Source organism: Phoxinus phoxinus, assembly GCF_949152265.1.
Source record: "Phoxinus phoxinus genome assembly, chromosome: 22".
In the NCBI taxonomy this organism is placed as follows: domain Eukaryota; kingdom Metazoa; phylum Chordata; class Actinopteri; order Cypriniformes; family Leuciscidae; genus Phoxinus; species Phoxinus phoxinus.
The window spans coordinates 27193819-27208634 of record NC_136897.1 but is presented as its reverse complement, the minus strand read 5'-3'; the positions used below and the strand labels follow the sequence as shown (position 1 = coordinate 27208634).

The 14816-nt window shown below is 37.5% G+C and overlaps 3 protein-coding genes across 5 annotated transcripts in view; 1 reads left to right on the top strand and 2 right to left on the bottom strand.

The window, feature by feature from the left end:
- Positions 1-4354, bottom strand: part of LOC306990326 (ADP-ribosylation factor 4-like) — a 5379-nt gene extending 1025 nt beyond the window's left edge. The window contains exons 1-5 of one of the 3 annotated variants that reach the window (XM_079597043.1): positions 4009-4354; positions 3712-3798; positions 3504-3613; positions 3205-3402; positions 2682-3119 (exon numbers count right to left, since the gene is read on the bottom strand). In XM_079597043.1, the coding sequence (XP_079453169.1) occupies positions 3030-3119; positions 3205-3402; positions 3504-3613; positions 3712-3798; positions 4009-4075 (552 nt within the window). In that variant the 5' untranslated portion in view covers positions 4076-4354 and the 3' untranslated portion in view covers positions 2682-3029. Of the gene's footprint in view, positions 92-176; positions 258-487; positions 695-2681; positions 3120-3204; positions 3403-3503; positions 3614-3711; positions 3799-4008 lie in introns of those variants that run through there. The other 2 variants (XM_079597045.1, XM_079597044.1) reach the window with 2 other exon arrangements.
- A 4251-nt stretch (positions 4355-8605) lies between these two features.
- LOC306990328 (ADP-ribosylation factor 4-like) lies at positions 8606-10746 on the bottom strand. Its single transcript, XM_079597069.1, has 5 exons — positions 10498-10746; positions 10223-10303; positions 10013-10122; positions 9702-9899; positions 8606-9622 (listed from the first exon to the last, which is right to left on the bottom strand). The coding sequence occupies exons 1-5, from the start codon at positions 10562-10564 to the stop codon at positions 9533-9535; spliced, it is 546 nt and encodes a 181-aa protein (XP_079453195.1). The 5' UTR covers positions 10565-10746; the 3' UTR covers positions 8606-9532.
- Positions 10747-11933: 1187 nt separating this feature from the next.
- On the top strand, positions 11934-13939 carry LOC306990330 (ADP-ribosylation factor 4-like). The gene is made up of 6 exons (XM_079597073.1): positions 11934-12202; positions 12405-12485; positions 12575-12684; positions 12790-12861; positions 12963-13088; positions 13537-13939. Exons 1-6 carry the CDS (start codon positions 12136-12138, stop codon positions 13621-13623), a joined length of 543 nt encoding a protein of 180 aa, XP_079453199.1. The 5' UTR covers positions 11934-12135; the 3' UTR covers positions 13624-13939.
- The last annotated feature ends 877 nt before the right edge of the window (positions 13940-14816 follow it).

The window sequence follows — 14816 nt, the reverse complement described above, 5'->3', positions numbered from 1 at the left end:
TATTTCCAAAGACTTCTGATTTTGGTCTGACCACCAACATCCCACACAGTGAATGAGATGTTATTATAATCTACTGTTTCAACATTAAAACCTAGAGAGGAAAGAATAGGATATTTAATAAAAATAAAAAAAGACATGATAAATGTATTTATTTAAATACATAATATTTATCTTACCAATAGTTGGAATGGTTGTGACAACTTCACCAAGTTTGAGTTTGTAGAGGACTGTTGTTTTCCCTGCTGCATCCAGACCAACTTGAAGAAGAAATATTTACATTTATTCCACAATGGATTCATAAGTAAAATAATCATAGACCTATTTCAGATTATTAATATGCAATTTTTTTCTTCTTCTGTGGCCTAAAAATGATTTAAGAACATGATAACAACAATAAGGGCTAAACTGTAAGACTTTAAACTCAAAATGTGTAGAATATATAATATTATATTATTATATATAATTATTACAAAATATATTTACTCACCCATAAGCAATCTAATCTGCTTTTTCACAAAGAGACGAGAGAAAACACCGGAGAAATAGTTACCCATGTTTAGCTAGAACAAAATACGTGCCACTGCCTATGGCTAAAGGCTCGTATTGGTAATAGTGTGTGTTCAGTGTGTGTGTGTGTTTATATAGGCTGTTTACTTTCGGTTTGACTGACAGCTCAACAACGCCACTCTCACACAAGTCGCGCGCAGTTTCTCTCGCGGCAAATCCAACGCGTTCGATATGACGTCACATACGGTGTCACGTGTCAAAACAAACTTTTTTTTTAGCCAACCCGTACTTTTTGTCCAATTTAAAGTTAGCTCTCTTGAATGAAGTAAATAATTGTGTGGCAAATATGAGCAGAGCGTCTGGTAAGGCATAACAAGTTGCTGTGATTGCTATAGACCTTCACCATAAAAACACTGTGATAATATTACAAGCATTTTTGTGTCTCTGTATGTCACTAAATTATCTAAAAGGGATAGTTCACCCAAAAATGTTGTCATAATTTACTCATCCTCAAGTTGTTCCAAGCCTATATGAGTTTCATTCTTCTGCTGAACACAAAAGAAGATATTTTGGAGTATTTTCCCCCTATGGAAGTCCGTCAACTTTTTGTGTTCAACAGAAGGAAGAAACTCATACAGGTTTGGAACAACTTGATGGTGAGTAAACGATGACAGATATTTCATGTTTCATTGTTTGAACTATCCCTTTAAAATTCCAAGCTATTTGAGAAATTAAATGTGTTACGGTAAAATGACGTACCAACATAACAAATCAGATGATGCAAATGCAATGAGCTTAAAGTTCACTATAATCCGTTTATAAAGCAACTGTAAACACCAATAACTCACCTAAAATGGTCACCAAACAGCAAACCCCATCAGGGTAGCACACAAAACAATAAAATACAAAAAACAATAACCAAATATCAAAAGGGGGCATAAAACAGTCCAGTGCACATCAATAGCGAAAAAGATACTTTTTTTTTTTATGACATTTTGCCTTAAAAGTAGGCCCATGTGTATTGCTATTTGATATATACTCTATATATATATTACAAATATTACAAAATATTTTCTTTTTAAAAATATAATTTCTTGTTATATAGTTACTTATCCTACAGGTTTTACTTACATATTTTTTTTTATTTTTTTTTATGGCATCATGTTGTGTTTAAAGTTTGGTTGTGGTAACTAAAGGTCTGATCCCGAATGTTGATATGAACTGTTGCAGTTTTGCCCTTGATCAACACACACTCAACTCCCGGTTACTCAGCTGGACTGAACCTCTATAAAGGTTACTGTAAATAGTCACTTTAGATTAAAAATAAATAAATAAATAAATAAATAGCTAAATGACAAATTAAGAGTTAGTACTTTTTCTTTTTAATGTCAGCTTTCCATTTCCAAAATACAGTTTAGTTGAAAGGAGTGAAAAGGAGTAAAGTGAAAGGAGTATTCAAGACTTTTTTTGTTTGTTTTGTAAATGCATAATTTTTGGAGCTTGTAGGACCGCCGAAATCCCACTATGGGTGATGGTATAATGCAGGAGCCACGTAATGGGAAAGTCATGTGACCAATGATAGAAGGGGAGTGTCATTAATTAAGTGGGGTTAAGACACCTGTGTGTGTGTGTGTGTGTGTGTGTGTTAGTATGGAAGAATGGGGATGCTGGAGCACATATTTTGGTGATGGTGCAAACACAAACTCTCCAGTTGTGATCTTAGTCAGAGGGTGCAGGGTTAGCTAATACCTCTTCAGTGCTACACCTATAGTTTCGAGGGAGAGAAGCCATGATTGCCAGATATCTTGAAGAGACACCACCTATGAGAACTGAATTCTCCTAAGTCTTCAATCTTTCTCATAATGCAAATGACTGCTGTGAAATCGAGACCATGTTACCAATCGCACTGAGACATTTAAAATAATACCAAACATGAAACAATAGATTCACAACATACATTATATATAATGTGGTGTATATAGATATTAAAGAAGTTTGATGTGCCCTTTCTCTGAGCTCTTCTCTCCAGATTAGTGAGTTTTCTTGTTTTATTGCATGGTGTTTGATCTCTTTTGACTAAACGTATCACAAGCACAAGATTGAATGTTTTTGCACTAAAACATGCACACATTATACTTTGTATTTATTAAATAACAATGAAATATAGGGATATTGATGTTTGTAAATAAATGCATAATTTATTGGAGATATTTGAAAGGCACAGATGTATTTTACAGGCAGACATCAGGTCGTTCTTTCAAAGTGCAAATACAACATAAGAAAACATGACAAACTTTCTTTCAAAGTCTATATAAATAATGATATAATATATACTGTATAACAAATAATTTTTTCAAAACTAAGACTAACTAATGCTTTTGAGATAATAAACAGTTGGAGGATGTTATAATATATACAGTACATTCTATTACAATGCATTTTTCAAGTATCAGTCCACAAAAACCCCAAAATAAAGTTTTAAAGCGACCATGAAATAATTTCATGTCGACTTAAATTATGAATTATTGTTGTTTGGACAGTTGATCCGAGAGCCAATCCAGTCCTTCATATAAACCTGATCCTTGAACCGCACATGTGGGCTGAACGAACCACTGAGAGAGAGAGAGAAACACATCATCAGCTCTATCCCGCTCGTGTGTGTGTGTGTGTGTGTGTGTGTGTGTGTCACACACTCACCTGTCTTCCTCTCAGTGTGTGTAAGCCCAGTCTGTCTGTCAGCTCAGAGACGGTCATGGCTTCGGGTAAATCCTGCTTGTTAGCCAGAACTAACAGAACGACATCTTTCATCTCATCGTCCTCCATTACCATTTTTAGTGCTTCTGCTGCCAATTCAATCCTCTCATGATCATTGCAGTCCACCACAAAGATCAGACCCTGAATCATACAAAGATGGCATTTCACAAATAAAGCCATTTGGGCAAATATAGTAAACTGCAAAATCAGATTGCACTTAAATAGTGATAAAACTCTGTTACCTTGGTGCCCTTAAAGTATGGTTTCCAGAGGCTTATGATGATACTCTGATATCCAACATCCCACACAGTGAAGGAGATGTTTTTATATTCAAAAGTCTCAACATTAAAACCTAGAGAGGTGTCAGAATTATGAGCAGTTAGACCTGAAATATAGAAACTAATTCATGGCTTAATTATAGCGTAATATATTTTGCTTTGAGTTTCTTACCAATCGTTGGAATAGGCGTGGCAACTTCACCAAGTTGTACATTGAGTTTGTAGAGGATTGTGGTTTTCCCTGCTGCATCCAGACCAACTTGGAACATAAATATTTACATTTATTCCTCAGTGAAAATGCACAAGATTCATAATTGGAACATTTTCAAAAATTTCACATATTAATTAAGCCAAATTATAATGCATATATTCACAATAGAGAAATAATAGTTTGTTCAAATGTTCAAATAATAAGAGTAAAGATCAGGTTTTTAAAAGATTTTGAGAAAAACAATTTTTTTTTACTCACTCATAAGCAACCTCATCTCTTTTTTCCCAAAGAGACGTGAGAAAATGCTAGAAAAGAAGACGCCCATTTTTAAAAGTGCTGATGAAAATGCTGTTTGCTGTATTCAGAGAACATAAACGTCCAGAGGAAGAGGCTCAGATTGATAGTGTGATGTTGAGGTGAGTGTGTGAGTGTTTATAAAGGCTTTTCTGCTTTCGTTTTGACTGACAGCTCGACACAAGACACGTGCAGTTTCTCTCGCGGCAAATCCAACGTGTTCCAAATTACGTCACATACGGTATCACTTGCTTAGGCTTGTTTGAGATGCGCCTTGCCTGAAATTTAGGCCAGAGTAGGCGTCTGCAGTGAGGGGAGAAGTGAAAACATTCCTCCATATAATGGACATCAATGGACCCCAAACGGTTCAAGGTCCAGATGACAGTGTCAGCGCCGCTTTAAACGACTTTAAACGACACCAGACGATGAATACGGGTCTTATCTAGCGAAACGATCGGTAATTTAAAAAAATAAATAAAAAAGTTAAAGTTTTATAAGCACAAACGCTCGCCTTGCTCTGTTCTGTGATGCACGTTCGTGACGTCACGTAATACGCAATTACGTTGAAAAGGTCACGCTTGACGAGTCAGTGTTTACAAATGTGCGGAAGGAGGACCATACACACATATTCAAATGTCTTTGTGTCAGTTTAGCGTTTAAAATGCCCATCTCGTGTGCGTATCCTGGGTGTTGTAATATTAAAAAGCCTAAAAGAACATTTTCGTCAGGACAGAATTTTTTTACTTTTCATAGAAGCATGACCTTTACAACGTAATTGTGTATTACATGACGTCACGAACGCGCATCACAGAACAGAGCAAGGCGAGCGTTTGTGCTTATAAAACTTACACTTTTATTTTTATTTGTGAAATGACGATGGTTTCGCTAGATAAGAGCCGTATTCATCGTCTGGTGTCGTTTAAAGCCCGTTGAAGCGGCGCTGACACCGTCATCTTGACCTTGAACCGTTTGGGGCCCATTGACGTCCATTATATGGAGAAATGTTTTCATCAAAAACCTTCATTTCTTTTCGACTGAAGAAAGAAAGACATGGACATCTTGGATGACATCGGGGTGAGTAAATTATCAGCAAAAATTTTTTTTTAAAGTGAACTAATCCTTTAAGGTTTATGCCTCAGCATTTCACGAGGGGGCCGATGGAAAGCCATTAGGTTGACATCCTTTAATAGGTCAGTTTCTGAAGGGAGTTAGACGTTTTGGTCCAGTCCGCACTCTGCGGGCACCGAGTTGGGACTTGCCTCTTGTATTAGACTCTCTCATTGAGTTCCCGTTTGAGCCTATTGCGGAAACAGATTAGAAATCTCTGTCTCTCAAGACGGCCTTTCTCTTGGCTCTCTGCTCTTCTAAGGCGGGTGTGTCTGTTTGGCCTAACCCTACATTTTTGCCGAAAGTATTTAAGCCCCAGTTTAGAAACCAAGTACTAGAGGTGGTTCAATTTCAAATCTTTTCTTCCAGAACAGGAGCAGTTACTCACCCCGTGTCCAATGAGGCATTGCATACCTATGTAAATCATAGTCACTCTTTGAGGAAATCTAATCTTCAGCTTTTTGTCTGCTATGGTCTGGCTAGGCAAGGGTTACTGCTGTCTAAACAGCGTTTGTTACATTGGATAGTCAATGTCATCTCCTATGCCTAATCGAGGAGAGGTTCCTACGACCCCACTCTACAAGAAGAGTTGCTACATCTGTAGTTCGGTTCATTTGGTCCGGACCAAGGGAGAAAAATTATACTTTGTAGCATTTCTCAGGCGTTTTGGTTCCTTTTTTTCACACCACACTGATCGCTCTGGTCCGGATCAGTTGATGAAACAAACCAAAATGCAGTCACGTGACGATCCACATCACTCGTTGGCCAGATGTGTCTTGAACGTATTTTTATAACTGCACTTCGATTGGTCAGAATTAACGTGCGGGGAAACTCTTGGAAGTAAACAAATAGGAGGAAAATCCGGCAGACAACGCACCGCTTTTTACTATGGAGAGACGACTGGGCTGATTGTATCCCTGGTCATAGTTTATTATATAGTTTGTCTACGGCATTTTAGGCAAACAATAACATTTGAGAATGAAGCGAGGATGCGGCTTGAAAATAATGTTTTATGCAATGCACACCGCGAGTCACTTCAGGAGGAGACGTGCATTAATGTTGCTAAACAGTGAGATAATACATAGACTACGGCAGCTGGTTTAGTCCAAAAATGCGCAGTTCTTTGGCAGTTGGCCACAACTACAAACTAACCGCTTCAGAGTTCGTTTGAAAGCGAAGTACTCGTTTGAAAGCTTGTTTGGTCCACTTTTGATGCGCACCCGAGTCCGATTGCTGCATTCATACCTGCGCAAAAGAACCGCACCAAGTGGGACAACGAACCCTAGTGCGATTCATAGTCTCGCGTAGCCAGACCTTCAGACTGACGGCTGAAGGTCTGGAATTCATAGCAGCTTTCTTTGGCCAAGGCCCGCCCATAAGGCCGCTTGACCGACATGTCAAACAACCAATTACAGTTTCGTTTCGTTCAGCATCACATTTCGGGGCGTGGAAATGTCCCCACAACAACAGACCGGCGTGCAACAAGTCAGTCAGCATAGAAAATCTCTTAAAGATAAAATAACCTCTTAAAGAGTCTATGCCGTGAACCTTGCATACTTTTGAGAATCCTACGTTTAGCTGATCTTGATAAATGCTCATTGTCACTCATGTAAACACACCCGGCGGACCGAAAAAAAACGCAACACTCGCGCCCCCCGGAAATCCGATAAAATTCAACCAATCAGATGACGACTTCGACATTCCTGAAGTGTTTCCAGTTAAGTGTACCATATGCATCAGACGTTTAGCCAACGTTCCGTGGGCGTGACGTCTGCGGCTGAGACTAACCAAACTATGGGTGCTTCTCAATATCCCTCCTCGTCTCCTCGCTCCTCCGTCCTCCATCCTATGACCCGGAAACCGATCGAGCTCAGCCATCTTGAAGGACATCTCAATTCTCTAATTGCACCGTGAGGAGGCGAGGATCGAGGAGTGAGGAGGCTTCCAGAGGAGCTATGAGCGAGGATACACAGGTGTATCCTATGCGGAAGTGTTTTATTGACTTAACGTGACGCAAGTGTAAATTCTCCTCCCCCTTCACATCGGTCACAATAATTTTATAGCTATATAATTTTATTGCAGTTTATATAAACCACACATGTCACATATTTCAACGGGGTATCTTGCTTTATTATTATTTATTATGAATTTCTTAAATAACCAAACTTCAACAACATAAGGGCAGATCTTTTGAGCGCTGCCGATGACGCTGTAAAGTGACGCTCGAGTGATCAAGTATTCCAATGTATAAAAAAGCTTTCATTCGATTCCTCCATCCTCATTTCCTTTCCTTGCAGCCTTCCCCCGCGTCCTCCAGGGGGTGGACCTGAGACGCGAGGAAAGGAAGCGAGGAAAGGAAACGAGGATGCACAAATAAGAATTGAGAAGGACCCTATAATGGCCCTATCCCAATGGCGCACTTGATGTGGACTTTCGGTCTCGTGGACTTAAATTGCGCGTGCTCGCTGAGTCTACGAGTCCGTAGACCGTCCCATTCATCATTTTAACGCTCTGAAGTGTGCTCAGCAGCGCCCCCTTTGTACCCTTGAAGCGGTCTTCCGCGAAGCCCGCATAGATGCAGGCTTCACGCACTTTAACTACCCAGGAATCCTTGCGAATTTGCGAAAGGCCAATCAGACAACGAATGGGAGGAGCTTTCGCTCACGTTAACATGGATGAGAAGAGTGTAAATATCATTATAGTTTTTATGACCTATGTGTACATTTTACCAGTTATTACCTACAGTTTATACAACCATTATGGTCATCAACCAGTGGTTGATGTCTCAAACATAAATATAAATATATATTTATATTTAATATAAACATAAATAGCGCACTGAATAATAGGCTATGATCGCATTATGATTCATTAAATAAATATAACCGAATGTCAGGGCTATACTGAGTCATATGTAAATGTAGAAATATAATATTTAAACAACAACCGGACCATCTTCCTATTTCCGGCGTGGCGATCGAGTCTGTCCCAAAAATACCTCTCAATGCGCCCTCGTGGACTCGCGCCAAGGGCCCTATAGGTCTGCACTACATGACGTCACCAAAGTGTGGATTCTGAGGAAGTCCACAAGTCCAGAGTGTGCCATTTGGGACAGGGCCTATGAGGCAGGAGTGAAAACACCCTTAGAGGACTCTCCGGAAGTTCATCCCGCTTTTATAGTGCGGTAAGCTCCGCCTACAGGGTCATAGGCATGACTTTGTTTACATAAGGTCTCGAGAGAAGGCGGAACAAAGGTTTCATTCTATTTAGACTGACCGCCATCCTTCGTTCTCACAGATTCATAGTTATATTCATCTCTCTTCTTGTAGTGGATCAGACACCTACGAGATCAAATTAAGGCGGATATTTACACTCATGTGCTTTGTTGCTGATAAACTGGATGTAAATTAAGTTCTGTTGCTTTTATATGAAAATAAATATACTGGACAAGACACCCAAAGTACTTGTTATTTATTTCCGTTCGAAAGACGTGTTTATCAATCATTTTTACTTTAATTACAGACATGTTTTTATATATATTTTTTAGAAAAATCATAATCAAAGGTCGCACTGTCAGAGAGTTTGGGAATATTCACATATAATTTGTACACATAAAAACACGATATTAGAGTTTTCAAATCAAACATTTTAAAAGAGAACAATACATCACGGTTGTTTAAAACAATTAGCATTGTGTTGTCAGCCAGTCGATTCCCATCATTTGATCAGCGGTGGATATACATATACATTTCTAATGTGTCCGAGTGTGATATGACAATGATGACAATGGTTGTTCTGTTCTTTCAAGCATTTAATAAAAAATATATAATTCTAACCGGCATGCATCTCACCGGTGATACGAGCCTAATGATATGTATTACAGGAAGACATCAGGTCATTCTTTTAAAGTGCAAATACAACAGAACACATACTAAAATATGACAAACTTTCCTTCAAAGTCCATAGAACAACAATCAAAATATATAAATATTTTTTCAAAAGTTTTAACATAAATAAATCAATAGGCTTTTAAGATAATAAACAGTTGGAGGCTCTTATAATATATACAGTACATTCTATTACAATGCAAAAAAAAACCAAATAAAGTTTTAAAGCGACCATGAAATCATGGACAATTTTAGTTGTTTATGGAATACTACATACTACTTATGGAGTATTTATTATATAAAGTTAATCTTTAATCAAATTAACTTCCCCTTCCGGTTGCAGAGACATCTCTTCTCTTCCCTGATGACGTGTTTACTGGCGCGATCAAGCCTTGCCCTATTAGTTCTTGTTATATCTTGTCACTCAGATATAAGTCACAATAAGGAAGAGAAGACTTTCGTAACTTTCATTTCATGTCGACTTAAATTATGAATTATTGTTGTTTAGACAGTTGATCCGAGAGCCAATCCAGTCCTTCATATAAACCTGATCCTTGAACCGCACATGTGGGCTGAACGAACCACTGAGAGAGAGAGAGAGAGAAACACATGTGACCTCACACATCTGCAGTGTGTGTGTGTGTGTGTGTGTCACACACTCACCTGTCTTCCTCTCAGTGTGTGTAAACCCAGTCTGTCTGTCAGCTCAGAGACGGTCATGGCTTTGGGTAAATCCTGCTTGTTAGCCAGAACTAACAGAACAACATCTCTCATCTCATCCTCCGCCATCATTACTTTTAGTTCCTCTGCTGCTATTTCAATCCTCTCATGATCACTGGTGTCCACCACAAAGATCAGACCCTGAATCATACAAACACACACACATGCAAAGTCAACATTTCGCAAATAAAACCACATTTGGCCAAATATAGTAAACTGCAAAATCAGATTGCACTTAAATAGTGATAAAATACCTTAGTGTTCACATAGTAATGTCTCCAGAGACCTCTGATGACAGTCTGACCGCCGACATCCCACACCGTGAAGGCGATGTTTTTATATTCAACTGTCTCAACATTAAAGCCTAGAGGAGGAATCATGAGCAGTTAGACATGACATACAGAATAAAAATGAATGCAGGAATTTATCAATTATGGCTTAATGTTTTGCTTTGAGTTTCTTACCAATAGTTGGAATAGATGAGACAACTTCACCAAGTTTGAGTTTGTAGAGGATTGTGGTTTTCCCTGCTGCATCCAGACCAACTTGGAGAAGAAATATTTACATTTATTCCACAATGGAAATGCACATATAAAAAAAAAAATCACATATTAATTAGGGCAAATTAATATGCATATATATTCGCCATAGAGAAATAATAGTTTGTTCAAAATTTGTTTACGAATCAAATAATACGAGTAAAGTACATTTTGAGGAAAAAAAAAAAACATTTACTCACCCATAAGCAACCTCATCTCTTTTTTCTTCAGGAGACGTGCGAAAAGGTTAGAGAAGAAGATGCCCATTTTTAAGAGTGCTGCTGTTTGCTGTATTCAGAGAACATAAACGTCCAGAGGAAGAGGCTCAGATTGATAGAGTGATGTTGAGGTGAGTGTCAGAGTGTGTGAGTGTTTATATAGGCTTTTTTGCTTTCGGTTTGACTGACAGCTCGACACAAGACACGCGCAGTTTCTCTCGCGGCAAATCCAGCGCGTTCGAAATGACGTCACATAATGTATCATTTGTCCAAAAGCAAATATTGTTATGATGTAAAGTTTCAAATCTCTACTTAGCTGAATAAAGATTTCAGAAGTTCTGTAAATCTGACGAGGATCATGTGCGAAGTTTTTTTTTTCTTTTTCTTCAGGCATAATTTCTGAAGCCTAGCCCCACACAAGTTGAGTTTAAATTCATATTATAGCATAGGCTACCTACTATTAATACTATTTTATGTTTTGATGCATAAAAATGGTTGTTAAATTAAAAATTATAGCTGTTTAGCAACTTTTTGGCTCAGAGTTTGAGACATTCTGTGGTGGAAATGTCACCCTTAATTTAATATGATTTTAAATAACAAGTACAAGTACGAAGTACAACACACACATAATATATTTGTATTTATTTACAATAAAATAGCGCTTCACTGATACTGTCGGTTTGATCACCAAAATAATAACTCTTGTCTTTTTTTTTTTTTTTTTTTTTTTTTTTTTTTTAATTGCAACAAAAAAAAATTACAAAGATTTGTACAAGAATATACATCTCACAACCAGTAGTAAATCACATACATAAGAATATGTAAAAAAATTTAGAGCATGCCAGGGGTAAAATTACAGTAATTTAAAATAACAAAAAGCTTCATCTTTCTTGCTTTTTTGTTCTTAATTTTATCTAATCTATTACCATATTGTTTAATTTCTTTTATAAAGTGTTCAAAATTTGGCTTAGCTTTAGACCATTTTTTCACATGAATGTGATATTTTCCAAGTACAATAAAAAGTAATAACTCTTGTCTTGTTCCTGAATGATTCATATTTTGCCCTTTTTTTAATTTATTGAATATGAATCAAATAACAAGCAGGTTTAAAGTACAGAACACACAGAGCTTCTACATTAATTAAATTATATCAAGTATATATAAAGCTTCACATATATATTATATTAAAAAAATAATAATAATAAAAAATAAATAAATAAATAAATAAAATAAAAGACATACACATAGGAAACATTATGCATCAGTGGTATTATTAAAAATATCATCATAATATTTCAAGAATCTGTCACTTTTCTTGTTTTTAATCAACCTTAGAGACTTCAGAAATGTATCAATTTCGATTATATTTTGCCCTTTGTTTTGTCACGTGATTATGACGACGTGACGTCATTTCGAACGCGTTGGATTTGCAACGAGAGAAACTGCGCGCGACTTGTGTGAGAGTGGCGGTGTTGAGCTGTCAGTCAAAGCGAAAGCAAACTGCCTATATAAACACTCACACACACTCACACATCTTCACACAAGCAATCTGAGCTTCTTCCTCGGGACATTTATTTTCACGGAATACAGCAAAAAGCTTTTTAATTTGCACTTTAAAAAATGGGCGTCTTCTTCTCTAACATTTTCTCACGTCTCTTTGAGAAAAAAGAGATGAGGTTGCTTATGGGTGAGTACATTTATTTATTTATTAAAATGTAAAACACTGATCTTTACTCTTTGATTCTTATTCAGTTATTAAAACAAATATTTCTCTAGTCCACTGATACGTGAATTTAATACAACTTCAGAAAATATTATAAAAAAATGACAATTATGAATCTAGTGCATTTTGATTGTGGAATAAACGTTATAAATATCTATTTTCCAAGTTGGTCTGGATGCAGCAGGGAAAACAACAGTCCTCTACAAACTCAAACTTGGTGAAGTTGTCACAACCATTCCAACTCTAGGTAAGAAATTTCAGGTCAAAGAAATGTCTATTGTTTATTATATTTCATAAGCAGAATCACTGATAATGACTGACTCTGATTCTCTCTAGGCTTTAATGTTGAGACAGTTGAATATAAAAACATCTCCTTCACGGTGTGGGATGTCGGCGGTCAGGACGTTATCAGACGCCTCTGGAGACATTACTACCAGAACACTAAGGTAATTATGTGTTCAGTTCAATATCTATTGTTTTATCACTTCAAAACTAACCAAACCAATTTTATGAAATGCCCTGAACAAAGTGTGTGTGTTTGTATGATTCAGGGTCTGATCTTTGTGGTGGACACCAGTGATCCTGAGAGGATTGAAACGGCAGCAGAGGAACTAAAAATGATGGTAAATCATCTATATGATCAGATATATTACACTAGTTCAGTATAATCACAGTCTACATGTGATATTGTGTGCGTGGATCAAATCTATTTGAACTTTTTCAGCTGGCGGAGGATGAGATGAGAGACGTCGTTCTGTTAGTTCTGGCTAACAAGCAGGATTTACCCAAAGCCATGACCGTCTCTGAGCTGACAGACAGACTGGGTTTACACACACTGAGAGGAATACAGGTGAGTGTGTGTCTCTCACACTCACACACACACACTCACACACACACACACACACACTCACTCACTCACTCACTCACTCACACACACACACTCACTCACTCACTCACTCACTCACTCACTCACTCACTCACTCACACACACACACACACACACACACACACACACACACACACACGCACGCACGCACTCACTCACTGACACTCACTCACTCACACACACACACACACACACACGCACGCACGCACGCACGCACGCACGCACGCACGCACGCACGCACGCACGCACGCACGCACACACTCACTCACTGACACTCACTCACACACACACACACACACACACGCACGCACGCACGCACGCACACACGCACGCACGCACGCACACACGCACACACGCACGCACGCACACACACGAGCGGGATAGAGCTGATGTGTTTCTCTCTCTCTCTCAGTGGTTCGTTCAGCCCACATGTGCGGTTCAAGGGTCAGGTTTATATGAAGGACTGGATTGGCTCTCGGATCAACTGTCCAAACGATAAAACACTACAGAAGAAAATACACTAAATCATAACTGAATGTATAGGTCTCCAGATTTGTTTTATTTTGGGATATTCATGTAATATTGTTAAACATAATTCTAATTCACTGTATATTTAACTTATCACTGGTGTAAATACATTTTTAAAATCATTTTTGTACATGTCTGCCTTCAATATGTGCCTTTCAAATATCTTCAATAAATTGTGTATTTATTTACAAAATATTGTAATTATGAATTGTGTTTGATTTAAAATAGAATGGCAAAATACCTAACCAGACATTCATCACAGAAATAATGAGCTTTGTGTGATTTCTAAAGAACAAAAGAACAAAAAAAAGAACAAAAAAATAGATTTATGCTCAACACAGATTCATAATTGACATTTATTTACATCTGGAAAATATATATTTTCATACTTGTTCTTCATGAGGGAAACAGAACAATTAAATCTATTAAATCTTAAAGCTACCGGTGGTTACAGGATTTTTTTTAAAAATAATAGTGGTTAGGGTGTTTGATAGAAAAATATTGTTTATGTTGAAACGTTGGGACTGTGGTTTGGTGTACATGGTTTACAAAAAAAACGCACATTTCCATTTATATCATTCTATAATAATAAATCACCACAGCAACAAATAAAACATCCTGTACAATAACTACCGATATAAATGAGCAGATCAAAAATACAGATGTTAGAAAATATCCCTCAGTATAACAAACTCGTGTCAAAAAGCAGTTCGTTAGAATATACCTCTTTAAAATTCAAGCATGTTAAAATAGGTTTGTTCTTCAAATATAAAACATGAATGGTTGCCCAACAACCAGTTTTTTTTTTACACAGGCCCAGATCCATTCAACAACACGTCCCATGAGTCACAGAAACCAGATAAACCCGTGTCTTTGTGTCTCTAGCTCAAGGCACACAACAGAAAACATGTTTCTGGCGGCTCACTTCATTGAATATGAGCATGTGTTTTTTTTATAAGTTATGCGAGAAGAAAAACCTTCTGTTGCTCGACACATTCCACCGATAAAGTGCAAATAACAGAAGCTCTTTCTGAAGCTCAAACAATCATATTTGATGATATTAAAGCACTCAAACTTACACACTTGGTCCTAAAAGAGATCAAATCAAATGCACAGAAAATCAAAGGCACAAAGAAACTGCGTTATTCACCTTTATCAGGCAAG

Coding starts and splice junctions, on each gene's coding strand:
- LOC306990328 (XM_079597069.1), bottom strand. CDS start 10,564: ATGGGCATCTTCTTCTCTAACCTTTTCGCACGTCTCCTGAAGAAAAAA. Junction 10,304..10,497: donor AGAGATGAGGTTGCTTATGG/GTGAGTAAATGT, acceptor TTCTTCTCCAAG/TTGGTCTGGATGCAGCAGGG. Junction 9,623..9,701: donor ACACACTGAGAGGAAGACAG/GTGAGTGTGTGA, acceptor TCTCTCTCTCAG/TGGTTCGTTCAGCCCACATG.
- LOC306990330 (XM_079597073.1), top strand. CDS start 12,136: ATGGGCGTCTTCTTCTCTAACATTTTCTCACGTCTCTTTGAGAAAAAA. Junction 12,486..12,574: donor CACAACCATTCCAACTCTAG/GTAAGAAATTTC, acceptor GATTCTCTCTAG/GCTTTAATGTTGAGACAGTT. Junction 12,862..12,962: donor CAGAGGAACTAAAAATGATG/GTAAATCATCTA, acceptor GAACTTTTTCAG/CTGGCGGAGGATGAGATGAG.